The following is a 26953-nucleotide window of genomic DNA, read 5'->3' as shown; positions in this document are numbered from 1 at the left end:
CGAAATTACTTATCTCGAATAAAATTAGTTAGAACAAAACATACTGAACCAGAACTAAATAAAAACGCAATCAAATTCTGTTGGTGATCAGTGAAGAATTCTGTTTCTGAAACTACTGAATATGTCCGCTAAGTGGCGTGAAAGTAATAGCACGTTGTTACCACAGAACTATAATAAGTTATAGTTCTGTGGTTGTTACTTATGACAGCTGTAACATAACCTATATATTTAAAGATATTTGTATGTGGTAATGTGTTCATTTCATATGTTAAAAATATTTTGATCAAAATGGTTGATGTGCCTGGCTTTGAAGATCCCACGGCCTCTGTAGCTTTGAATGATAATGCTGACGATGGTCTCAAAAAAAAAGGAAACAAAAAATCGGGAGGATTTCAGTCCATGAACCTCAACTACAATGTTCTCAAAGGTATCATCAAAAGAGGTTACAAGCAACCTACCCCTATCCAGAGAAAGGTAACAGTCGTGCCTTTTAACTGTTTTTCGTTTCCAATAATACTTGATTTTCAGACAATTCCTCTCATTATGGAAGGCAGGGACTTGGTAGCGATGGCTAGAACTGGAAGTGGGAAAACAGCAGCTTTTCTCATCCCAATGTTCGAGAAATTGAAGGTTCGGTCAGCTAAAGCAGGAGCTAGAGCTCTAATACTGTCTCCCACAAGAGAACTGGCTCTGCAGGTCAATATTATTAGTAATTATTTTTTGCCCGAGCTTAAGTGTAATTTCTGTAAAATTTTGTTCCATTTTTTGCAATAACTTATTACTTTTTTTTATACTGACCTTGTTTTAAAAAGTAAACTGATAGAATTATTTGGAATTTTAGACTCTCAAGTTCATAAAGGAAATCGGTCGCTTCATGGGGCTGAAAGCTTCTGTGATTCTTGGAGGAGATTCGATGGATAACCAATTCTCAGCCATACACGGTAATCCAGACATCATAGTAGCCACTCCGGGACGATTTTTACATGTCTGCGTTGAAATGGACCTCAAATTGAACAGTGTGGAATATGTGGTATTTGATGAGGCTGATCGCCTTTTCGAAATGGGTCTTGGGGAGCAGCTGACTGATATTATTGGTAGGCTGCCTGACACGAGGCAGACCGTATTATTTTCTGCTACTTTGCCTAAAGTTCTAGTTGAATTTGCGAAAGCTGGTTTGAGTGATCCCGTTTTAATGAGGTTTGTTTATTATATATGAAAACTATTTGTAAACATGACAGAGGTGGTCAAATTTTCCTTTTTTTTTAGATTGGATGTTGAATCGAAACTACCTACTGAATTGAAATGTTTCTATTTTACATTGAGGCCCGAAGAAAAGCTACCAGCCCTGTTGGTACTCCTGAAGTCTTTTATCGATTCCCAACAGCAAACTGTTGTTTTTGCTGCTACGAAACATCATGTGGAATATTTGCATGAGGTGCGTATTTATTACTATAGTTTTCATATAAACATATAACTTTGAACCAAAATATATAAAATGATATGATAACAACAACATTTTCTCAATATGGCGCTCCAAACAAAGATCACCTGTGTTATTCAAAAATACAAATAACTTGTAGTGACGAGGTGAAACTCTTGCAAGTAATTTTCGATTTGCACCTTTTCACTCCCACATGAAGTATGATATACTGAATTGGGGAAACAGTGCCTGTATGAATCGGATCTTCATTCTTCAAAAATATGCAATTCAAATTATGGAAAGTATTGATATAATATATATATTATTAAAATAATTTTAAATTACCATTGCCTTCTTCATCCCTAGTAAAGGACTCCATTTTCTATAACGGTGTCAAAATGTATAATCACTTACCGTCTCATTTTAGAAATAGCTACGATAGTATTGACAGCTTCAGAAAATACACAAAAAAACTTCTAGCGAGCAGACTCTATTATAGTTTGCAAGAATTTTACAAAACAAGAGTTTTTTCGACAATAAAGTATATTTTGATTGATTGATTGAGAACCATTTGTCGTCAATACTTTATAACTCTTGGTGTATTAACAGTTTATATATACTGGAAGCTTGCACGTATATCAATAAGAATAAAAATAAGTTTGCAATAGATAACAATCATTGCTATAACACCCGTCATAGAAATCTCTTGCAGCCTGATTTTCATCTCACATCTCTGTATCAAAGAAATTTTTATTGTATTGGTTGTAAGCTCTATAATATTCTTGATGATCATATAAAATCATCCCCCAATGTTCATATTTTTAAATCAAGACTGAAAAAGATCCTGAATATTACTGGAGTTTTTTTTCCAACACCAAATCGTTGTTTTTAACACCTCAACACGTGTTTCGATCACCAAGTGATCATCTTCAAAGAGGAAGATTGAAACTAAGAATTAGTGCGAGCTAATCCTATTTATGCTATAAAGGTAACCCATACAGGTAAACCATGCAGGTATACCAACCTTAATTAATTCTACAATTTTGCCTTATCTATTATTTTACAATATATGTTTATATAAAACAATTTTCAGCAATATAAAATTTAATTTCACAATATTGCCTATCCAAATTTATTTTTCCAATGTGTCCTTATGTAGTAATCAGTAAACCCATCAACATTATTTTATTTTATTTTAACAAGCTATATAGTATGCTCTTTGGTATAGGTCCGTCATTGTTATTCATAATATTATTGTGTTTACTTATTTCTACACTCTCATAGGCATCTAGTTGCCTGTTGTTGTTAACTTGTCTAACTAATCCTAATGAACTGAAGTGTATGGAAAGGTTTTGTTGCAAAATATGATGGCCGACTGCTGATTTTTCAGGTCTTCCATATTTTAAGTGTGCTATGTGTTCCTTATATCTTACTTTTATAGATCTTTTTGTCTGTCCATAATATTTTGCATCGCAGTGCTTTCATTCAATTTCGTAAATTCCAGACTTTCCGAATTCTCGACTTTGTCTTTTGGACTTCCCAAAAGGCTCTGTAGTGTATGACTTGTTTTAAAAACCACCTTTATACCTAGTTTCTTGAAAATCTTTCCAAAGTTCTTCGTATATACATATAACATATACATTACTGGTACAATATTTATCAGACTAGTCACACAAACTGAAGAAAAAGCAGCTTATACTTTCAAATCTAAAGATTCTTCGACATTGTAAAAGGCATTTTCTAGGAGAAGGTTTATTAACGCTTTTTTATGTAATTTTCAACGTTTCCTAGTAACCTAGTTGCTTTGTTTTAACATATAACTCCTTGTTAGCTTGCCGAGTCTTGTCCAAGGGCTAATCGTGAGTAAGGTAGTCTCATTTCATTTCCTTTGCGAGTAATGTGATCATGTATCATACTGTTTTTTGTATGGTTTGATTCATTTCTTTTGATATTTATAGTTATGAGCAAAATATATAAAGACGGTAGTGTTAAAAAAGCTAGATCTTTAAAAACTGTCTTGCATGATTGTCTACAATGTATGCCAGCTATACATCTAATTATCATTTTTTGGATAACAATCACTTTTGTTAGGTATGCTGAGTTTCCCCAGAATATTAACCCATTTGAGATATTAGACTGTACTAATCCGAAATAGGCCAATTTGAGTACTTCTAGAGATACTGTTCCATGTAGTTGTATTATTATGAAGCAGACTCTACTCAGTTTTGTTATTAGATAATCTGTGTGTTTTCGCCAAGTTAACTTCTGTTCAATTACTAATCCTAGATACTTATATTGATTCACCTGCTCTATAGATCTGTGAGGTATTTTTATTAGTGAACAATGATCGTTAGTAAGATTCTTTTGTCGATAATTCATGAAAACAGTTTTATTTACATTAACAAGTAGAGCGTTATTTGTGCAAATTATAGTTTCGGGCCACGGGAACCACTTTTTAAAAAGACTTTATTTAGATTTACAGACTTTATTGTACAGAAGTTACTCTGACAATCGTACTAACAGAACTGACTCTTCTTTCAAGATGGCTAGCTTTTATAAGTTTATTATAACTTAGTCAGCATTTGATGAATAAGCATAAAGGAGGGTTTTATATACATAACTCCTCCATCCCTAAGATGAAAATAATACGTTAACATTATTTTCATCAACATTTTCTAAATGAATATTTTCTTGTTTATTTTTCCTTTTAAAACATTTGAATTTGTTCTTATATTTGGAATATAAAATAAAATATGTAAGAAGTATTATAAATATGAATATACAAATATACATTAAAGTATAAGAAGTGCTGTCTTCTTCTAAGGCTTCTAGTCGATGTAATTGGGTTTTTTCAGCAAGGTCCTGAAGTCGGGTTAGTTCGTCGAGGTTTACTCTTTCAGGAACTTTCATAGGGTTATTCTCAGGATGTAGCTGGATAGTATCTATTTCGGGTAACTGTAGAGGGTTTCCTTGAACGGAAGTGGCGTCGTTGGAATAAACTTCGCCTCTAACAGTGAGGTTACATTTATGTGGGATATGGATCAACTGTGGTTGTCTGATATTTTCGTATCCATGCTCCTTACAATTTTTCTCAATCATGATCTTATCAATGGGGATAATAATCATGTAGGCATCGTTGACAGGTTCTATTATGTCCTGGTCTAATTGAATTTGAATCGTCTGGCATTGATGATCGGTTTTACCAATTAGTAATTTCGGTAAACAATCTTCTTTTGACATTTGGTTGTCAACATGGTATATGCAGGTATTTTCAATTCTCGTACAGGGTTCATCTTCATAATGATGGTAAGTCGAGTTAAGAATTATATAGGGTTTTAAAGGAACGATAGCTTGGTTGAGTATTGGAATTGGGAACAAATGGAAGTAATCATAAACATTTTCAAGAAGTATCGGAAAATGAATTGCAAATATAATAATTCCATTTTTATAATTAATTTCAATTTTTAGTAATTTATTATACGACTGAATGTTTTTAAAGTTTGGTAAACTGCCTTTGTAAAGGTTTGACATTATCTTTAATAATTCTTCGATATCAGATAATGGTAATATCGTGCTATGAATGATGTTTAATTCTGCAAATAAAATTGAATCTTCAATGTTATTAAGTATTGATAATATAATTTGACAATCTATTATCATTGTATCAAGAGAATTTTGAAGTCTTAAGAATAGCGTGAACTTATTCAGATTTAAGACAATACTTTTTATTTGTTCGTCAATTAATTGTTGGTTTTTAACAATTTGCTGTAAGCTATTCGTAGTTTCGTTCATAAATTTTCTTGTGATAGTTAGGTAATTTTCTAAATCATGGTGAAGCATGTTCTGATTCTTTTCCAAAGTGAAAATTGCTTTATTATATTTTTCTGCATCTTCATCATCTAAAGTACCAAAGAGCCATTTACTTGTTCTGCCTACTATATTAATAAGTGCCCTTTTCGATCGATTATTTTCTTGAGGTTTAATATTGATTAATTTCACTTTGATTGTGTCTAGCAAATAATTCAGATGATTATACATGTGGTGTAGTTGTGGGTATAAAGGGTCTTTGATCAAGATAAATTCTGCGATTGTTTTTGTATTATTATTTAAGATGTTTAGGGGAGAATCAAATTGTTTTAAGTCAATGTATTTTATAAACGTATGTTTTTGTGTAGTGGATCTTGCTTTTCCAAGGGAAAAGGGAAGGATAGGGTTATTTATCCTCGTCATTATTATGTCTTGTCCTGTCGTCGCAAGGATTCCGAGAAGTAGAAGGTATAACGTTGTCATCTGAAACAATTTGTTTCTTAATGATTTTTCTTTGTGGCTTTAACTTACTTTTATGGTATTTTGATTTAGAAGTTTCAATTTTAAAGTTACTATCTTTTTTTGGTTGAATTTCCTTATATAAGGGTGATAATTTATTTCGAGGAGTTTCTTTAAGAAAAGTATTTTTATTAATTTCAATTTCTGGGGGGTCATTTCTGTTGGAATTTACTTTAGATAGGTTCTTGGCTTTTTCATTGTTTTGTTCTACTATTTCTTTTAATATTTTCATATTTCTCGAATGTTTTTCTATATAGTTTGAGGTTATCTTTTCTAACGTTACATCATAAGGACTCTGGTGTTCTACATTACCTTTAATAATTTGAAAGGGTGTGAATTTAGTTGCGGAATGGACAGTATTATTATATCCTAGAATCGCATACAACATTTGTTTTGTTATTGGTCGATTAGGAAATTCTAATTTTAAAGTTCGTATTTCCTCAATTAGAGTAGAATGAAAACGTTCTACCGGACTATTACTGTTCGGGTTTTTTGGGGTGATGTAATGCAACATAATTTTATGGAGTTTGCAAAAATCTTCAATCAAGTTATTTTTAAATTCTGTGCCAGAATCGCAGGTTATTTTATTTGGAATACCGTAATGAGATATGAATTTTAATAAACCATCTAAGATGTCTGTCGCATTTAGTTGTATGGGGTATGCTTGTGCAAAGCGCGAAAAGCTGTCAATAATTGTTAGGAATTTTAGTCTATCAAGTGATAGAACATCAACATAAATATGTTCAAACGGGTATTCTCCAATTGGTGTTGGGTTAAATTTTATGACATTAGGGTGCCTTTCGTATTTTGATTTTTGACATGTTACGCATGTATTTACGTAGTTTGTTATGTCTTGAATCATATTAGGCCAATAGTATACTTTTGATAGAGACAGTTTTGTTTCATTTATGCCTCTATGTGTAGTTTTTGTTTCATGATGGTATTTAATTTTTTCTTGTTGTTCATTTTTCTTCAAAATGTCTTTCAATAGTATATTACTTTGAACAAGTTTGAAGGCTGAGTTTCTAAAATGTTTTTGGATTATCGGAATTATTACATTCTTTAGTTCCTCTTGAAATATTATGCCATAAACAGTATTAGGTTTCAAATGTTCTAAAAAGATTTTTACTATATCGTTTTCAATGTTTCTCTTAGATATTACGATTTTTAAACGTGTCTTATCAAAGGGTTTTGTTATGCTTACTTTTGGTGAAATTATGTCATTACTTTGAACTAAGAATATTTGATTTTTAAATTTATTTAATGGTTGCTCTGATATTGGGATTTCTGAAATCGGGTCTTCTTGCGAAGAATGTTGTGTTTCATTTGAGTGTTTTATTTTCGGTTCTTCTTGTTGGGCTGGTACGACTATTATGTCTGAAAGTATTTTAATCTTCTTTTCCTCTGGGAGTTTTTGTTTTTCTTTAGCTGGTTGAAAATGTCCTGTGTGGTAATTTTCGGGTTGGGGTTCTTCTCTTGATTGATGTTTTTCGACTTCTTCATTGGCGAGTTCATCTATTTCTTGCACTATTTTGGCAATTTCATCAATCTCAGGGTTATCGTTTTCATCTACGCAATATTCTGCGAAATCTTCTAAACGGTCTTCTTCCGTATCGAAATTTCCTAGTAAAGAATAATTTTCTAATGGATGTAGTTCAATTCTGGATAGGGCATCAGCAACAGAATTCTTTTTTCCTTTTCTATGTATGATGTTATATTCATACTCTTCTAATCTTAGGCGCCATCTTACTAATTTTGAAGAGGGGTCTTTTAAATTGAATAACCATTGGAGTGGTTTATGATCGGTAACAATCGTAAATTTTCTACCAAAAAGATAAGGTCTAAAGTATTTGGTAAAATTGACAATTGCCAATAATTCTTTTTCTATAGTTGAATAATTTTGTTCTGCGGGATTTAAAGTTCTTGAGGCATACGCGATGGGTTTATCTTTACCTAGAGGGCCTTGTGATAACACAGCTCCAATTGCTACGTTAGAAGCATCGGTTGTCAAGATAAAAGGTTTACTAAAATCGGGATGTTGAAGAAGAGGTTCATTAGTTAAAACTTGTTTACATTTTTCGAAGGTTTCTAGGAATTCGGCAGAATGAAGGATTTTCTCTCCTTTTTTTAGACATTGAGTTAGCGGTTTTGTTAATTGCGCGAAATCTTTAATAAATTTTCTATAATATCCTAGCAAACCAAGGAATGATTTAATATCTCTAGCAGTAGTTGGTATGGGAAAATTTTGGATTGCTTTTATTTTATTCGGATTGGGTTTTATACCGTGGGGTGTTACAATATGTCCTAAAAATTCTACATTTTGTTTTAAGAATTCCGATTTGTCCAATTGTACTTTCAATTTAGCTTCTCTTAATACTTTAAAGACTTGCTTTAGATTAGAGATGTGTTCCTGAAGGGAGGTCGAAAAAATTATTATATCGTCCATATAGACGAGACATATTTTGTTTCTTAGGTCTTTCAAAACGTAATCCATAACTCGTTGAAACGTCGCTGGAGCGTTCTTTAATCCAAACGGCATTCTGACATATTCGTAATGGCCGTGTTCTACGTTGAAGGCTGTTTTGTCAATAGAATTTTCTTCCATCTCTATTTGGTGAAATCCTGAAGTTAAATCTAGAGTAGTGAAGTAGTTACATTTCCCTAGTTTATCCAGTATGTCCTCGATATTAGGAATGGGGTATCGGTCATCAATCGTTTTTTTCGTTCAATTTCCTATAATCAACGACAATTCTCCATTTTTTCTTTCCTGAGGCGTCCGCTTTCTTCGGTACAATCCAAATAGGGCTACTCCAAGATGATGATGATGGTCGTATTATTCCGTCATTCAACATTTTTTCTATTTGTTTATTTACTTCTTCTTTATGGCAATGAGGAAACCGATAGGATTTAGTGTGTACTGGTATTTCGTCTGTCGTTTTAATTTCATGTTTTATTTTGTTTGTGAAAGAAAGTTTAGTATTCTCATCATGAAATATGTCTAAAAATTCTTTGCAAACTGTTAAAATTGCGTTTTTTTCTTCCGTGTTCATATGGTCGGTCCTAATTTTACTTGTTATATCAGTTATGGAATTATTATTATAATTTTCAGGTAAGGCTTGTTCAATATTATAAAATTCAAATTGTTCTTTATTTATTTGGTTGGATGGGAACGGTTCATTCATTGTTATAGAGATAGTTTTATTAGTTTTATTAAAAATTTCGAAAGTTGCGCGATAATTTTTGGCATAAGTTATTGTTTCAGGTACGTATAGTTTATCAATAAATCCCTCTGGAATTATTATTTCTCCTTCACTGATATCGACAGGGTATTTCTTTATTAAAGTTTCATATGGTGGTATTTCGATAGTAAAAGAAGTTTCGTGAGGCTGTCTATAGTAGAAAGGGATTTGTACAATTTCATTTCTTAAGATTTGATTGCTAAAATCGATATTTAAGTCAAGATTTTTAAGTTCTTTTAAACCTAAAATTCCATCAAAAAATTCATGAAATTGGAATAAAATATATTCCGTTTCATAGTTGCTTTGAAATTCTTCAAAAGCTGGGATAATAGCTTTATATTGAATTTCTTTTTCACCTAATGAAGTTTTTAACTGAGAGGGTTCTCTGAATATTCTGTCTGGATAATATTTTTCTACAATAGATGGTCTTAACATGGAAGTATGACATCCGGTATCAATTAGTAGTTTGATAGGGGGATTTTGGATTTGTATATAAGGTAATCCATTTATAGAGCCTGAATAAAGTTCTATTATACCGTCTTGTTTATCGGAGGCGGTTTGTAAAAATTTTCGTCTTCGTATTCAGTGTTTGAGTCAGTTATTTCAGTCGTTTCTTGGGGAGTGAAGTGATATTCATTTAATTCATCAGTTAATTGATATTGATCTGGAGGGTGTTGGTCTTCAATTGGGTATTGGTCTTCGACAGGGTATTGGTTAATGGGGTAACCTAGTGTCATGTCGTATTCATTGTCATCATTATGGTTGTAAAGTTCTTCACTTATAAAGGTTTGTCTTGGGGGTTGCCTAAAAGATCGGTTATTTGCTGGGTGGTAAGGCATATTTGATCTACTAACCGTAGGATTTCTAGAAGTAGTCGACATTGGTTGAATGATTCTAGTATCAGGTTTATTTGTTGGTTTAAACACATTTTGGGGTGGTCCAAACACTTGTTTATTCGTTAAAAATTTATGTTGAACTTGTTTAGGTTGGATATTTATGGGTTGGCTTGGAAATTGTGGTTTTTTGTTAAATTGTTGATAATTATTAAAAGGTCTATTTGGCATTTGACTAGTAGAAGGTGTAGGATTTCTAAAGTTAGTTTGTTGAAAATTTTGTAAGTGTGAATAATTTTGTACAGGGAAATTACTATAATTTGATTTTATTTGTTTTGGTGGGTGTTGTTTTTGAACGTTAGTGCTTGAGCGATTCTGAAAAACCATATTTTGTGTTTGTCTAAAATTTTCATCTTCCAAAACTAAATTCATTGCTTCTTCAAGGCTATCTGGTTTTTGAACAATTACTTTATCTTGTAATCTAATAGTTAAATTTCTCATAAATACTTTCAAAGACTGTGATTGATATTGACGAATATATATCGCTTTAGTCTGTGGGTCTACAGCGGCAATAGAATTAATTTTAAAGATTAATTTACTTCTCAGTACTTGTATTCTTTTCGCAAAATCGAGGGGGTGTTCGTTTCTATTAGGGACAAGTGTAAAAAGTTGTTGTTCAAGGTTATCTAAATTTTGTCTATCACCAAATGTATTTCTTAATTCATTTCTTATTAAAATCCATGTGTTTAATTCCGTTCTTGCACCAATCAATAATTGTGCTCTATCTCTGAGTTTACCAATAATAATACTCAAGATACACTGATTTAGTGTATCGTCAGCGCTATAATATTTATTATGAAATTTGTCAATTGCATTTATAAAAATTTCGAGGGTGTCTGGAGATCCATCATACAAAGGTATGGTGTCAGAATAAATTTTAAATAAAGTATAATTAATTTCGGTGGACATATTTGAAACGGATAGAGAGACAAGCGACTGTACTAAATCTTCAATTTCAGGTTCGGTCATGTATTATTGTCGCGATCTTATCGGAAAAGATTACTCAGCGAATCTATTCAAGATAAGAGTTTGCTTTCTTCATTTATTCAGAAAAGAATCACGGTAATAATATTGCGAAGTTTATCACAAGAATATTTCTGAAGCGTCGTTGTGTGTGTGTGAAATTGATACTCTCTTTATATCAGCGTATGATATAAATAGATTATTTTCTGTCTATTAAGCATATGATATAAGTAGCAGCAAGTTATTCTTTAGCTTCTTTGTTTTACTATTTAGTGAACACTATGCATTTATTGTTTGCTATGAGTGAGGAAAGAGAAAAATGATTTGAATGTATGAAATTTTGATTCGGCGTTTTTCACTTAATTGCTTCAATTTAAATCAGGATTTAAATTGTCTTTCTTAATCTACGTGACTTCTATAGTCCTGTCACCAATTTCAATTGCTATAAGAGAAAATGATGTCTGCTTTCGTTTTTTGATTATAATAATCACTTTTCCGAAACTTCCACAAATATTTACGATAAAGATTTAAGGAAATTTTGGAATCAGGTAGGAAAACTCGACTTACCTCGATGGTGTGTCAGTATTCTTTCCTGGAGGACTGTAGTAGCTGAGTCTGACGATCCGGTCCTTTTTGTGGGTGGTTGGTGGACGAAGCTGGTTTCTTGTAGTGGACAAACAGTTGGTACTGAAGAAAATTCAGGATCGATTTTCTTCCACTATCCTACCGACTGCGCCAATTATAGTTTCGGGCCACGGGAACCACTTTTTAAAAAGACTTTATTTAGATTTACAGACTTTATTGTACAGAAGTTACTCTGACAATCGTACTAACAGAACTGACTCTTCTTTCAAGATGGCTAGCTTTTATAAGTTTATTATAACTTAGTCAGCATTTGATGAATAAGCATAAAGGAGGGTTTTATATACATAACTTGCACCATTGTGAAAATTCATCAGCAGTTTTATTTGCAGCTTGAACAGAGAGGAGAGGTTCATTTTCTGCTACTATTTGATAATTATCATCAGCATATATTATTGTTTTTTGTGGAGATACACATGAATTTTCAATATCACTCATAAATATTATAAAGAGAAACGTAGTCAATGTTGAGCCTTGTGGAACTCCTAGTGAGACAGAAGCTGGTTGTGATATTTCATCTATTACTACTACTTGCGACCTTTGACATAAATATGATGCTACCCATTCATTGGCTTCTCCTCTTATTCCCATTCTATACAGTTTCTCAAGCAATAAACTGTGGTCAACTGTATCGAATGCCCGGGATAGATCAAAGAATAAAACCAATGTGAAGAATTTGTGATTGTTTGAATCTGATTTTTAGGTTTTAGATAAAGTGGGCATTAGCAACACCTACATCTACTCGAATCTGGATCCGTCTGCGAGGAAAATACACGCCGCTAAATTTAGCCTGGGAAAAGTGAAAGTCCTTATAGTAACCGACGTAGCTGCGCGCGGTATAGACATCCCTCAGTTAGATAACGTCATAAACTTCAACTTTCCCGCCAAACCCAAACTGTTCGTGCACAGAGTAGGTGAGAAATTCAACTGCCCAACGATAAATTATATGAATTTATTGGTGAAACAGACAAACTTTGATACTATGATATACTTCTAGGTCGATGCGCTAGGGCAGGACGTTCTGGAATAGCGTATTCGTTTGTGTCGCCAGACGAATACGCGTATCTCCTTGATTTGCACCTGTTTTTGGGGCGCCCTCTGACGATCACCACGCCAAGTAATCAAGAAGGTGCCGTAGGCAAGATACCTCAGGAACTGCTGGAGGAACAGCAAGATTCGTTGTTAATTCTACAAAAAACTCATACAGAATTGGTAAGGCCACAAATATAATAATTAGTTTTGTGAAATAGGGTAGAGGGGGGGGGAGATGAATAGACAGGACTGGTAGAAGAAGGGGGGAGTGAAGAAGAGAGTAGATGGTAGAGAAAGAAAGAAAGAGGAAAAAATTAAAGATTAGAGATAATTTAAAGGAATAGGGATGTAAAAAGGAACATTCAATTAGAAGAGAAGGTGAGAGAAAGTGATTTTAGAAGGAAAAAAAGAGGCAAAAGTCGGGGAAAGAAGACTGTAAAATGATGAGTCAGAAATTCAAAATAAAGTAAAACGAAATATGCAATATAGCAATGGAGAAAAAAACTGTAGAGGGAATACAAAAAGAAAGAAGCGAACAGAATGAGACAACTGCAACCACAAAGAGTAAGAAAATGCAACATTAAAAAGAGATACGAGAGGATAGATAGAAGGGGAAGAAAGGTGGATTTAAATAACAAGTGTAATAGGTTTGTTTGAAGGTGATTGACAATGTTTCATGATGAATTTCACTAGTTCGGACTTCCATTGTCTACTATATAAAATGATTTGAAATCCCTGAAACAACTAAAAAAGAAGAATTAAAAATGAATAACTGAAAATAACAATTATATTAAGCAAAAAACCTGAAATGAAATAATAGTGAAATAAAATACAAGTAAAAATGAAACAACTGAACAAAAAAATAAAGAAATACAAAATGAAAATAAATACCTTTTTATTTTTATCTTTATTTTCATTTTGTATTTCTTTATTATTTTTTCTTGTTCAATTGTTTTATTTTTATTTGTATTTTATTTCACTATCATTTCTTTTCAGTTTTTTTGCTTAATATAATTGCTATTTGCAGCTATTTATTTTTAATTCTTTTTTTTAGTTGTTTCAGGGATTTCGAATCATTTCATATATTAGACCAGAGGTCTCCAAACTACGGCCCGCGGGCCAAATCCGGCCCGCCAGTGTCATCAATCCGGCCCGCGACAGCCAGTGATTTACTGTCATCAATCTGTCATCAAGAAAACACAGAATGATAATTACTCGGTTTTATTTACTTGCAAGGTAAAACTTATCGACAGAAATGATGACAAAGAAAACTCAACTTAAGTATCTAAGTTTAACCATATTAATAACTAACAAATAATTGAAATGAATCACAGTAAAACAAAAACACTAATGAGATTTATGTAGTTGTGATTTTCCACCGACAATACTTTGTAGTTGTGGATAAATTTTACTTGTACCAATTATCAAAGAGATTTAAAATGCTTATCGGTTAATTGAGATCTGTAAACATTCTTTGTGTACTTCTTCTTGAAAAACGTTTTCTCACACAAGTAAGTAGTACGAAAAACAGAAAACAACCCACGAGCAAATTTATGCAAATCATCAAATTGTTCCGGTGGAAGACTCATAAAATTCCAACAAAGATGAATTTTGATATTTGTTCTTAAGCATATCACTGCACCGTAAATCAATAATTTCCATTTGGACTTCCGGAGCCAGGGTTTCAATGTCAAAATCAAAAGGATTTTGAAAAAGCTCAATTTCATTCGCAATGACATCAAAATCTGAAAAACAAGTATCAAAATTTATCTTCAAAGCACTCCAAGTTTCGATTGCAAAATTGACAGGAAATTCAGTATCTGTAGTGTTGCTGAATATTTCACATGTTTCAAAATGTGTGAAACATTTTTTACGTCATTCCGATTCAAATAGTATTATTTTCTGCCTGAAGGATTTGATATTGGTGTATACATCAGGGAGAAGCTGATTTTCTTCTTGCAATCTCAAATTCAGTTCGTTCATATGATTCGTCAAATCGACATAGAAGGTTAACTTCCACATCCATTCACTATTTTCTAAATCGGCAACAGGGCGCTGCTTCTCATTTTAAAAAATTTCGATCTCTGCTCGAAGTTCAAAAAAGCGCTTCAGGACTTTTCCGCAACTAAGCCAGCGTACGGCAGAATGATATGGTAAATCATTTTCTCCAATCTGTTGAATAAACTCGCGGAATTGTCAGTGATTCAGCCCAGTGGATCTGATGAAGTTAACAACTGATATGACTGGTTTTAGAACTTCAGACATATCCAAACATTTTCCACACAATGACTGTTGATGAATGATATAATGTAAGACTAATAGTTTTGAACCACCATCATTTTCTACAGCCTTTGACACAAGTGCAACCACTCCTTTATTTTTACCATACATATTTTTGCCTCCATCAGTTGTTATAGATTTGAAATTTCTCCATCGAAGGTTCTTTTTATTAATGGCATTTTCAACTCCCTTAAAAATATCTGCCCCAGTTGTCGTGCCGTGAATTCTATCAATATCAAGAAGTTCTTCATAAACTTCATAGCTTTTATCTACTCCACAAATAAAAATCAACACCTGACACATCCGTTGACTCATCCAATGCTAGAGAAAACCACTCATGATGTCCATTTTTGTCAGACAGTTGAGATGATATATTTTCTGCGATGTCTTGCACCCTCCGAGCCACGGTGTTTGCTGACAAACTGACACTTTTAAATAAATTTACCTTTTCGGGGCATATTTCTTCGGCTACTGCCATCAAGCATTCTTTTATCATTTCTCCATCGGTGAATGGTTTGCCACGTTTTTCGATTTCAAGAGCCACACGAAAGCTGGCACGAGTTGCAGACTCTTGTTCAGTATTCGCTTTGGTAAACAAAGATTGCTGCTATTTGAGTCAGCGTTTCAAAGCTTCAAATTTTTTTTTTCGCAAACTTCCTGTATACTTGGAGTAACTTTGAAGATGTTTCGATCCATAGTGTCGTTTAATGTTATAGTCTTCGAGAACAGCTATGGTTTCATTACAAATTGAACATAGCGCCTTATTATTGGACTCGATCACAAAATACTGAAAGTTCCATTTTTCTTGGAATGTTCTGCATTCACTGTCGATTTTTCACTTCTTTTCCACACTAACAAATCACTCATAAAAACAATAAGTCAAATTAAAATACTTTTATTGACGGGTGTTACTTTATTTCACAATAGACAGTTTCGCTTCCTTCGCCTTTCCTACGCAGACTAACTCGCAGTTGCGCCGCTAGTCTTTTTATATGCAATTATTACTGCCATCTCGACGTGATCGGAATACACTAGCTAGAACCAGAACTTTCTCAAACCAACGCGGTTATTCCAAATATTTATTTACGCCTAATGTCACCTAGCGGGTAACTGAAAAAGATAGTACATAGTACCACTACTCGCCACTAGATGTCGTTAAGTGTCACAATACACAATAATAATTGAAATGCAAAAAAGCGTAAGTTTGCTTAGGTCACGCACTTTGCGACTATCCTAGTCTAGAAATATAGTTAAGGGCAGAAATTGGCCCTTGGAACAAACTGAAAAAATCATTATGGACCGAAGGCTTCAAAGTTTGGAGACCCCTTTATTAGACAATGGAAGTCCGAACTAGTGAAAGTGTAATAGGAAAGAGAATAATTGGGGGAAATTAGAATTTTAGGGTTCATAATTTTCAATACTTGAGAAATGGACTTTGTAGATTGGAAAGAAAATGAAAAATAAGTGAAATGGGGTTGCAGTAATGAATTCATCAGAGTATTCGTAGCACAAAAGCGCATTGTTAGACTAATTTCAGCATTGAACACCGAGACAACTGTAAACCAGTATTCGTTAGGGAAAAATTATTACCGGCTCCCTCCATATACATTATTAAATGTATAGGATTTGCTAGATCTAACATCCATGAACTAGAAACAAACAGTTACAACACACGTCATGGTGATGTTTTGCGTATTCCAAGTCATAAGTCAACGAAATATAAAAAGCCCCCTTTGTATAATGCCATAAATCTGTATAATAAATTACCAGAGCAGATCAAACAAATTACCTCTGATAAAGTGTTTCATAGTAGAGTAAAGCTGCTGCAAAAATGTTACTATAGTTGTGATGAATTCCTGGAAGATGATTTCCGTTGAGCAATGATTTTACTTATTTTTTTTCTCTTACTATTATTTAGTGTTATCTTCGACGCCTGTTCCATATTTTTACTAAGGAATTTATATACGTGTCTTGTCTATATATGTGTATGTGTGTGTGTATGTTTATATATGTGAGTGTGTATATGTGTGTATATATATGTGTATGTGTGTATATATGCATATATGTATATACACATATATGATAAATGAAATACCTACCTATTTTATTCGTATCACACTGTTATATATTTTAAGTTATTGACATACCATATGTACATACTGTACCTCAGTGGAAAATAAATAAATAAAAAAATAAATAAAAATAAATAGATTCTTAGAAAGGGGGATTAAATGTGGAGATTGAATAGGTGAGGTTGAAAAAAGTAGAGAGAAGAACACAAAAAGGGAAGAACGGAAAAAATGTAATAGCGAGAAAATGGAAGGGAGTTTAAAAAAGCGTGAGGCGAATGAAGGAATGCAAAAAACTTGAAAGGGGAAAATTTTGCAGTTTTATTGAACATACCTTGGAAATTGAACATTTGATGATTTTTAACATACTTTGCTAAGAAAAACCTTCCTAATCAACATTCTTTCTCCAGGTTAATTTGAGGGCAATTGCAGATCGAGGTTATGAACAGTATCTTAGATCCAGACCAACCGCTTCTTCAGACAGCAATCGACGGATAAAGGAACTGCCTTTATCTAACTGCTCTGTTCATTCTGTATTCAAAAAAAACAATTCTGGATTAGAAGACGACAGAGAGAATCTTTTGGACAGGATGAAGAACTACAGACCTCAGGGGGTGAGTAAAAATTAGCGTTGGTGATCAGTATTTTCAAGAGGGTGCTTACTTTTCAGACAATCTTCGAAATATGCGGCAAAAACAAATCTCAGGAGTATCAAACGATGAAACAGAAGAGGGCCTTTCACAAAGACAAAATCAGCGCCCACCATCAGCTGGTTCAGCAAAAAATAGCCGAAACGGAGTCGTTGGCGAAATCGGATTCGCACACTTTGCAAAATAGTAACTCTGAGGATATTGAAGGAACCTTTTCGAAGGTCGTCTTACCAAAGAAGCGAAAAATGGAAGTGCTGTACAAGAAGAATAAAAAACAAAAAACCGTGGACGAGAATTACATTCCTTACGCTCCTGTGGATCAACATACCGAGCAAGGGTAAGAGATCTTATGAGCAACGGCTCGGCATGAGATGTTGTGTTGATTTTTTCCAGATTATCCGTGAATAATTTCCAGAAAGAGGCGACTCGGGCTCAGCTCGATTTAGTGGGAGATTCGGAGGAGATTCTGAGGATGCACAAGCAGCAGAAAGTTTGGGACAGAAAGAAAAAGAAAATGGTTGCTTTACCGGTAAGTGAAAACTATACTGATCATTCTTCATCAATGGTTTTTTCAACTAGAAAAAAATATTTTCATTTGTAGATCAACTATACGGTATCAAATATGTCAATTTATACCTACTAAAGGGGATTATCTCATAATAATAATAATAATAATGATAATAATATTTATTAACTTCTCTCGTTAAAAAGTATAAAATTTCTTTCACAAAATAGTACACAGTAACAAGGAAGACGTCCATAGTGTGTAAAACACAATAAACATAATACAATACAAATTAAAAAAATGGAGTGTAAAACATATTAAATATAAAACAATGCAAATTTAAAAACATTTACCGTCTAACATACAAATGGGGTGTAAAACATAATAAATATATTACAATACAAATTTATAACATTTATAGTCAACATACATATGAGAGGGTAAATTGTTTACTAATAGCTGCCCGTCTAGAGTGAAGAATTATTGATTTGCAAAAAATTCATTGATGGTGTAGCAGTTTTTTTGGATGAGATAGGCTTTCAATCGTGCTTTAAAAATCGAAATATTAGGAGATTCTCTCATTGTGCCGTCTAACTTATTGAAAAATTTTGGGCCAAGGTATAGATAACTTTTCTGAAAAAGTGCATCAAAAGTGATCATAAGTATAGTTCTGCTAGATCGGCATAAATACTTTGTGGAAAATCTTTGTCACAAATAATGTTATGGGATCCTGTGAATGCAGTCATTGATGTTGAATTTCATTTGTGATCTCCATGACTGTCATAGCTGAATTATATTTCAATATATTTGTGATGATTTGTTTGATTGACTGACTACAGATGTATATAGAATTCTCATGATATTCTTTCAGAGCGCGAAAAGTGGTAAAATAAGGACTGAATCAGGGGCTTGGATACCTGCGACATACAAAAGCGATCGTTACGCCCAGTGGAAAGAAAAGACCAAGGCTGGTGCAGACGATGATGAGGATAGTGACGAGGAACAACCTAAAAGAGGTACGTATTCACTTTCTCTTTAGGTTCATCCCACAGATCTTGTTTTATTTTTATTTCTCTTAGAATTTATTTGATTTATGGGAAAGTGTTTGGCTTTCTACTACTCCATCTTGATACAAAAAAAGATGCGGGAATCTTCCAAAGAAAGGAAGGAAGTAATCAATTTGAAAATAAGTAACTCTATACATGGATGTGTAGATCAATTAATCTCTCCTAAAAAGATAACCCCTTCAATTCAAATAAGATTCCGCTTGACTGGGATTAAATAAAATAGGTGAATGAATGTCATTACAATGTCATCGATGACATAAGCAGATCAAGCTTATTCCGTGACATTAAAAATCGTAATTCATGAATTAATTGCGTGTATTTACTATAATGTTATCCAATTTGCTACTGAAGAGCCTTGGGGCAAGTGTCTTAAGGCGAAACATCGATGTATACCAGTGAGGATGACAGTGTTCCATGTAAGTGCAATTTCTTACCATTCATTTAAAATAGAACTCCTGTGAAATAATATCTGATTTTATTCAATAACGAATGTTTGGAATACAAACTGAGTAGAGAAGAGTATCTTCTATGTAATTCAGTGTTCATATAAAAGTATTTCTGTTCAAAATCTGTTTTTCCGTTAATCAGCTGTCGCCCCCATACGAACGTCAACTCTCAGAGATTGAGAAACTTGTGCGAGCTAAGGACTAACGAGGTCTTACCTTTTAACGTGTGATTCCTAACACGGTTGCAGAATTTCGAAAGAATTGTTTCTTTCGTGTAATTCAATTTTTATATGAAAGTAGCTGTTTCAGGGGGACTTTCTTCCAGTTTGTGTCTGAAAGTTACTTCTTTGCATGATCTACACATCCATGTATAGAGTTACTTACTTCCAAATTGATTACTTCCTTCCTTTCTTTGGAAGATTCCCACATTGTTTTGTATCAAGATGGAAGTAGAAAGCCAAAAACTTTCTTTCCCAAAAATTAATCAATTCTTATTTGATTTAGTTCTGCTAAATTTCCTGAAATGTGTATTAATAACTCAATGTTCACAGAACTGCATAGGAGAGCGAACACACATTGGGCTAGGCATAATGAAAAAATCAAGATTAAGCAAAGGAAGTCGGAACTGAAGAATTCCGATCAGATCGTCAAGGCGCAGATGCTTTCGGAAAAGAAGAAACAGAGACAGAAAAAGAAGGGCAAAGGAAAAAGGAAAAGTAGGCCAAAGAAGTAAATCAGAAGAGAATATGTAGATTTTTTATAAGTCAATATAAAGAAATGTTTATTTTTCTTTTGTGCTTTTATTTTTTCTCTCTGGGTATAAAATGTTGATGTTTCATCTGATCTGGTCCAAAACAAACATTTTTCCCAAATACCAGAACTACAATACTCTTCTCGACGCGTGTTTCAAGTTGGCGTTTTCATGACAACATTTAACGTCACTGTTGAGAACAATAATCTTTATAGAAACGAAACTCCTCTTTTTACTTGTTCAAAAAAAGTTCTTTCTGCAACAAATCTTGAAAACTAATTTGATAAAAATGGCGTATTTTTCGAATCCGAAAACAATATGGCGCCATCTAGGGAATGATAGTGAAAGTCGTGTAAAATTCTGTAAAAGCTGTTTGAGACATTAGCTAATACATGAACGGAAATGTCAAATTTTCATATTATTTGAAAAAAGTATTTTTAATTAACGGAGAAAAAAGACTAAATCGAAGGAAATCTTCCTTTGTGGCTCTGATCTAATGTGTTTGAGGAATCATTTATTTTATTTAATCGCCATCTAAAGACTGATGGCTGAACTAACAGAAATGAACATTTCAGGCTGACATTTACTAATAGATGGCAGAACCTAAAAAATATCTACTAAAACTTTTATTTCGCTTAGCTTGTACCAAAACTGAAAGAGAAGTCTCTCGACTAGTTTTTCACTAACCAAGTTAGACTTTACGCCAGAGGTTCTCCTATCAAACTTTCAAAATAACAAATACAGCCTATTGACATATGAACGTAAGCGCCATCTAACGAAAAGTAAAAGTGTCGAAACTTGTACAAATATCTGTAAAATATAATTTGGAATTGACTCTCAGTTCGGACACTAACTAATAGATGGCAGTATTGAAAACTTTTCAATTTTCGTGAAATTGTTCGTTTACCAAAAGCCATCTAGGGACTAATAGTGAATTTATAAATTGGAATTTTACAAATCTGTAGTTCTGATCTTGATTAAGAGAGGGAAGTAGTTATTAACTGGCATCTCAACTGCTAAAAAAATAATGTGACAAGTGTATTCGAGAATAAAATAGATATACAAACTTCTGTGAGGATTGAAACAAAAACTATTCGAATTGATACAAAAAAATTAAAAGTAGTTCAATAAGGAAATATCATGAGTTTGAATGAGGTTGAAATGAGTTTTTCCGTTAACCACCTGTCCCCCCTCTCAAGACACCTTCAAGAGACATGTAATCACAGGATTAACGAGGCCTTACTTTTCAACTTACTATTTCTAATCTTTGTAACACAAATTATCGATTTATTCATTGATTGTATTCATGATAGATATATTCATAACACACAGGTTTCTAGAAAATATTTGCAGATAAACTATTTTTGCTTTATTGTCATAGGTTTAACGAAATCGAAACTATGTAAACACACAATCAACACCCCATTCCTACTGCTACTGAATTTCTCATCCAGGAAACTCTTATAACTCGATAGGTTTTTTTACGAAACCTGTGAGCTTTCCTGAATCATTTTCTCTATCACAGATGATACAGCTGGATTTCGATTGATGATGGAATTAATCCACTGAAAACAAACAAAATATCAGAGATACAGTACGTATATTATGACGGGGTTTCAACCTCCTCGATTGAAGGATCATTTCCTTCCTTCATTTCTTCCCAAAACACTCTAATGATCTCCGGTAATATTTTACTGAAACCTTTATTCATCAGCTTTTCCATATCTTTATCGCCCATGAAGTGGCTAAAATTGAGCTAAAACAAAAATATGCTTAGGTAGATAAAAAAAATCTGTGTAGGTACTTTGTACAACTCGATGAAAACATTTCTGAAACTAAATAATGAACATATTTTCTTTACCATCACTTTTCCTATTCTCACATCCAACGTGGCAGGCACACATATTGATGTCGAGTTAAAAATAAAGTCTAAAGTCAAAGCGATAGACACGTCAATCAAACGACCCCTGTAAATAAATGAGAACTGTTGAGAGTTGCAAAATTGATAAGCATTAGATGCAACGAATGTTAGGTAATAGATATAACAAAAGCCCAAAAGAAATACATTTGTCATCGTAAATGTAATATAGAAAGAAGTTAACTTTGACAAAAAACTATACTGATCAAGAATCGGAAATTGTTTTGTGTCTCTCTGCAGCTTTCACTGCAAACAGATATCCAGTATTTTACTGTAGAGCTAACTTCAAGTTAGGTAATCGAATAACAAACTTGCATATGTCTAATGTTTTCTTTAGATACAAAATTTGCGGAAGCATACCATGTAAAAACACACATGTAATACACAAATTACGAAAACTATCATAGATTCAAGAATATTAATTGAAAACAGTGCCTTGACATTTTTATTGAAATTATTACATATTATTATTACATTGAAAATTAAAGAAATAGAGAAATGGTTTCCCTAAACTCAATGAATGTTTATTACTGGGGTTTTTTCCCAACACCAAACCGTTATTTTAACACCTCGACACGTGTTTCGATCACCAAGTGATCATCTTCAAGAGGAAGATCAAACAGTTTGATCCTGTTCATGCCACTGCAGTTCTTGTTGAATACTATTCGTGAGCAGGAAAATAGCATAATCAATACACGAAAGAAAAAAATTCTTTCGAAACAAATACTTCTATATGAACACTGAATTATACCGAAGATACTTTTCTCTACTCAGTTTGTATTTCAAACATTCGTTGTGGGATAAAAATTAGATATCATTCACATGAGTTCTACTTTGAATGAATAGTAACAAATTGCACTTACATAGAACACTGTCATCCTCACTGGTATACACCGATGTTTCGCCTTAAGACACTTGCCCCAAGGCTCTTCAGTACCAAATTGGATAACATTATATAAAATACACACACTTCATTGGTGACTTACGATTTTTAATGTCACGGAATAAGCTTGATCTGCTTATGTCATCGATGACATCGTAATGACATTCATTCACCTATTTGATTTAATCCCAGCCTAGAGGAATCTTATTTGAATTTTAGGGGTTATATATATAGGAGTGATTAATTTCAGTAGAAAGCCAAAAACTTTCTTTCCCAAAAATTAATCACTCCTAAAAATGTAACCCCTTCAATTCATTTTTATACATGTAGGTTTCTTTTACAACGTTGCAACTCGTTTATACCGAATAAATAAATATACCTACAGATATTTGGGTTGCAGTCTATTTGACTCGAAGATTAGTGACTTGATCTCATATATAATTCATTTTTAAAATATTTTTCCGCTTTCAGACAAATGAAAAATCCATAACTATCACAAATACTTTGAGTATCTTTCCAAATAACATTCAGAAATTTTTCACTAGACTACAATATTCAACAAGTGCTGAAATTAATATTACCGAAAGTGGCCCTTCCCAAAGATGTCGAATAAATCTCCAATGTTGCCCATCATATCGTACTCTCCTTCGGCAAAGATATGCGGAAAGGTCAGGTTGAGAATCTGTTTCTTCTCGTTAAAAATACTAGGTTTAATATTCGTCAAGTGACTGACCGTCAGGTTATCAAAGAGTATATCCAGGCTAGAACAAAAAAAACCATTCTACCTGTACATTTACCATGTTCTCAAAATAAAAATCACCTTATCGCGGGATGTGTGAAATTCACTCTCTGGGTTCCCAAGTAGATGCTGTCGTTCATTGTCAAGTATACATTATGCTGATCTGAAAAGAAAATCATGTAGTAAATCATGCCCCAAGGAAATGTACCCGGCCGCCACTGGTGGCCATAAACCAATTGTGACGTAGCTAAGAGCGCGCGGATGTTCGCTGCCGTTCTAGATGTAGTCAAGTAGAAGTTACAGTACGCGGAACGATCTAGTAAAGCGATAGTTGAAGTTTTAATTGAAGTGATTGAGTCCCACCTGAGATATGGTATTGTCTTCTGGGGATTTTGCAGTCAACAACTTTTTCATTCAGTGTTTGTTTTGCAAAAGCGAACAGTTAGATACTTATGCAAGGTGGAAGTGCGTGAGTCATGCAGACCATTATTTTTGAGAGAAAAAATTCCTGCTGTTACTTGTATTTTCATACTGGAAACTGTTTGTCTGATTTACAAAAAACATAATATGGTTGGAACTCCGGAACATATAAATTACATAATCCGACAAGTAACAGAAAATAAAATAGATCTTCCTGTTCCAAAAACAAGTCAGACAAAGTATTCTTTAATTTATGAAAGTAAAAAGCTGTATAATCACATACTTACGAAATTAGGGAGGAAAAAAGCTATAAGAAGTTCAGAAATCTTTGTTAAAGATGCCCTTGCAACAAAAGCGTACTACAATCTAGATGAATATTACAATGGAACTTTGCTGTGATTTAATATATGTGTTTTTCTGTTGTTTATATCGACACCTATAGGTGTCACTACTTTACATTCTATTTTATATTGGGATATATCTTATTTTACTGCCATAACATGTGAACTTATGTTCAAATGGTGTATATTTGTTTTTTACATTTTTTGAAAGGGACTATACAAACTATTTTGTCTACGAACTTTGTTAAATTTTTTCTCTATTGTTATATTTTATCTATTAGATATGTGAACTTAGTTTTGCTCAAATTGTGTTTCTGGGTATTTGTGTTTTTGAATTGTTTCTTGCTATACATACCAGATTTTTCAACAAGCTTTGTCAATAAGTGTAAACCCACGGGGAAAATCCAACATCAATATCATGCCACAAAAATACTATTCAAAAACTTGTGTTGAAACAGAGAGATATAATTTGTTCAGTATGAAGGAAAAGGAAAAAATTACCGCAATATGGTACAGTAGAGCAGAAGACTATTGAAATACTCAAGAATCTTGAGACTGATCTTGAAATAAACTCTGAAGAAACAATTTTCGAGCTGCTCCAGTTGATAAAAGAATATTGAATCTACTGTAAAAGTTTGTAAAGTGATCCCCGCTCCTGTATCGAGGATAAACATGTAATTTACTTTGATGATTGTGTGTAAGTGTGAAATGTTTACTCACCATTTAATAATTCCGGAACATTTTTTTTGTAGTGATAACATATATTAACAGTTCCACTGACCAAAACGGCGTGAAGAACGCCAAGCACCAAAACGAATATACTATTATTCCTGAAAAAAAACAAATAAAAAATCCGTCTACGGTTTGTGAATACATTACCTACATCTCGACCGTTCAAACAATAGTGAGTTTTTGGATTTATCAGGAAATTAGCTTTATCAGAAGACAGCGAATCTGATAACTGATAAAGGTCCAAATCAATTGAACTATTTGTCTCCCATTTGACTGTCAATTCACGTGCTTATACTGATAAGTTAGAACAGGGGTCTCCAAACTTTGAAGCCTTCGGGCCATAATGATTTTTTCAGTTTATTCCAAGGGCCAATTTCTGCCCTTAACTATATTTCTAGACTACGATAGTCGCAAAGTGCGTGACCTAAACAAACTTACGCTTTTTTGCATTTCAATTATTATTGTGTATTGTGACACTTAATGACATCTAGTAGTGAGTAGTGGTACTATGTACTATCTTTTTCAGCTACCCGCTAGGTGGCATTAGGCGTAATTAAATATTTGGAATTAGCGCGTTGGTTCGAGAAAGTTCTGGTTCTAGCTAGTGTATTCCGATCACCTCGAGATGGCAGTAATAATTGTATATAAAAAGGCTAGCTGCGCAACTGCGAGTTAGTCTGCGTAGGAAAGGCGAAGGCAGCGAAACTGTCTATTGTGAAATAAAGTAACACCCGTCAATAAAAGTATTTTGATTTGACTTATTGTTTTTATGTGTGATTTGTTAGTATGGAAAAGAAGCGAAAAATCGACAGTGAATGCGGAACGTTCCAAGAAAAATGGAACTTTCAATATTTTGTGATCGAGTCCAATAATAAGGCGCTATGTTTAATTTGTAATGAAAGTATAGCTGTTCTCAAAGACTACAACATTAAACGACACTATGAATCGAAACATCTTCAAAGTTACTCCAAGTATACAGGAAGTTTGCGAAAGAAAAAATTTGAAGCTTTGAAACGCTGACTCAAATAGCAGCAATCTTTGTTTACCAAAGCGAATACTGAACAAGAGTCTGCAACTCTCGCCAGCTTTCGTGTGGCTCTTGAAACCGGAAAACTTGGTAAACCATTCACCGATGGAGAAATGATAAATGAATGCTTGATTGCAGTAGCCGAAGAAATATGCTCCGAAAAGGTAAATTTATTTAAAAATGTGTTTGTCAGCAAACACCGTGGCTCGGAGGGTGCATGACATCGCAGAAAATATATCATCTCAACTGTCTGACAAAAATGGACATCATGAGTGGTTTTCTCTAGCATTGGATGAGTCAACGGATGTGTTAGATACTGCTCAGGTGTTGATTTTTATTCGCGGAGTAAATAAAAGCTATGAAGTGTATGAAGAACTTCTTGATATTGATAGTATTCACGGCACGACAACTGGGGCAGATATTTTTAAGGGAGTTGAAAATGACAATAATAAAAAGAACCTTCGATGGAGAAATTTGAAATCTATAACAACTGATGGAGACAAAAATATGTGTGGTGAAAACAAAGGAGTGGTTGCACTTGTGTCAAAGGCTGTAGAAAATGATGGTGGTTCAAAACCATTAGTCTTACATTATATCATTCATCAACAGT

The 26953-nt window shown here is 33.4% G+C and overlaps 2 protein-coding genes across 2 annotated transcripts; one reads left to right on the top strand and one right to left on the bottom strand.

The window, feature by feature from the left end:
- Nucleotides 1-203: 203 nt before the first annotated feature.
- Nucleotides 204-20322, top strand: LOC111506575 (ATP-dependent RNA helicase DDX54). Its single transcript, XM_074177547.1, has 11 exons — nucleotides 204-474; nucleotides 529-696; nucleotides 842-1197; nucleotides 1267-1435; nucleotides 12187-12397; nucleotides 12481-12695; nucleotides 17275-17478; nucleotides 17535-17851; nucleotides 17908-18043; nucleotides 18891-19035; nucleotides 20084-20322. Exons 1-11 carry the CDS (start codon nucleotides 289-291, stop codon nucleotides 20263-20265), a joined length of 2289 nt encoding a protein of 762 aa, XP_074033648.1. The 5' UTR covers nucleotides 204-288; the 3' UTR covers nucleotides 20266-20322.
- Nucleotides 20323-21629: 1307 nt separating this feature from the next.
- LOC111515551 (uncharacterized) lies at nucleotides 21630-25493 on the bottom strand. Its single transcript, XM_074177546.1, has 7 exons — nucleotides 25464-25493; nucleotides 25305-25414; nucleotides 23905-23986; nucleotides 23666-23845; nucleotides 22145-22250; nucleotides 21905-22039; nucleotides 21630-21848 (listed from the first exon to the last, which is right to left on the bottom strand). Exons 3-7 carry the CDS (start codon nucleotides 23961-23963, stop codon nucleotides 21765-21767), a joined length of 564 nt encoding a protein of 187 aa, XP_074033647.1. The 5' UTR covers nucleotides 23964-23986; nucleotides 25305-25414; nucleotides 25464-25493; the 3' UTR covers nucleotides 21630-21764.
- Nucleotides 25494-26953: the final 1460 nt, after the last annotated feature.

This window comes from Leptinotarsa decemlineata, unplaced genomic scaffold (assembly GCF_025532065.1).
Source record: "Leptinotarsa decemlineata unplaced genomic scaffold, Ldec_3_MD MMD2_tig00002974_RagTag_RagTag, whole genome shotgun sequence".
Classification (NCBI taxonomy): domain Eukaryota; kingdom Metazoa; phylum Arthropoda; class Insecta; order Coleoptera; family Chrysomelidae; genus Leptinotarsa; species Leptinotarsa decemlineata.
Note: the sequence above shows the minus strand (reverse complement) of the source record. Positions and strands in the feature narration are given on the sequence as shown.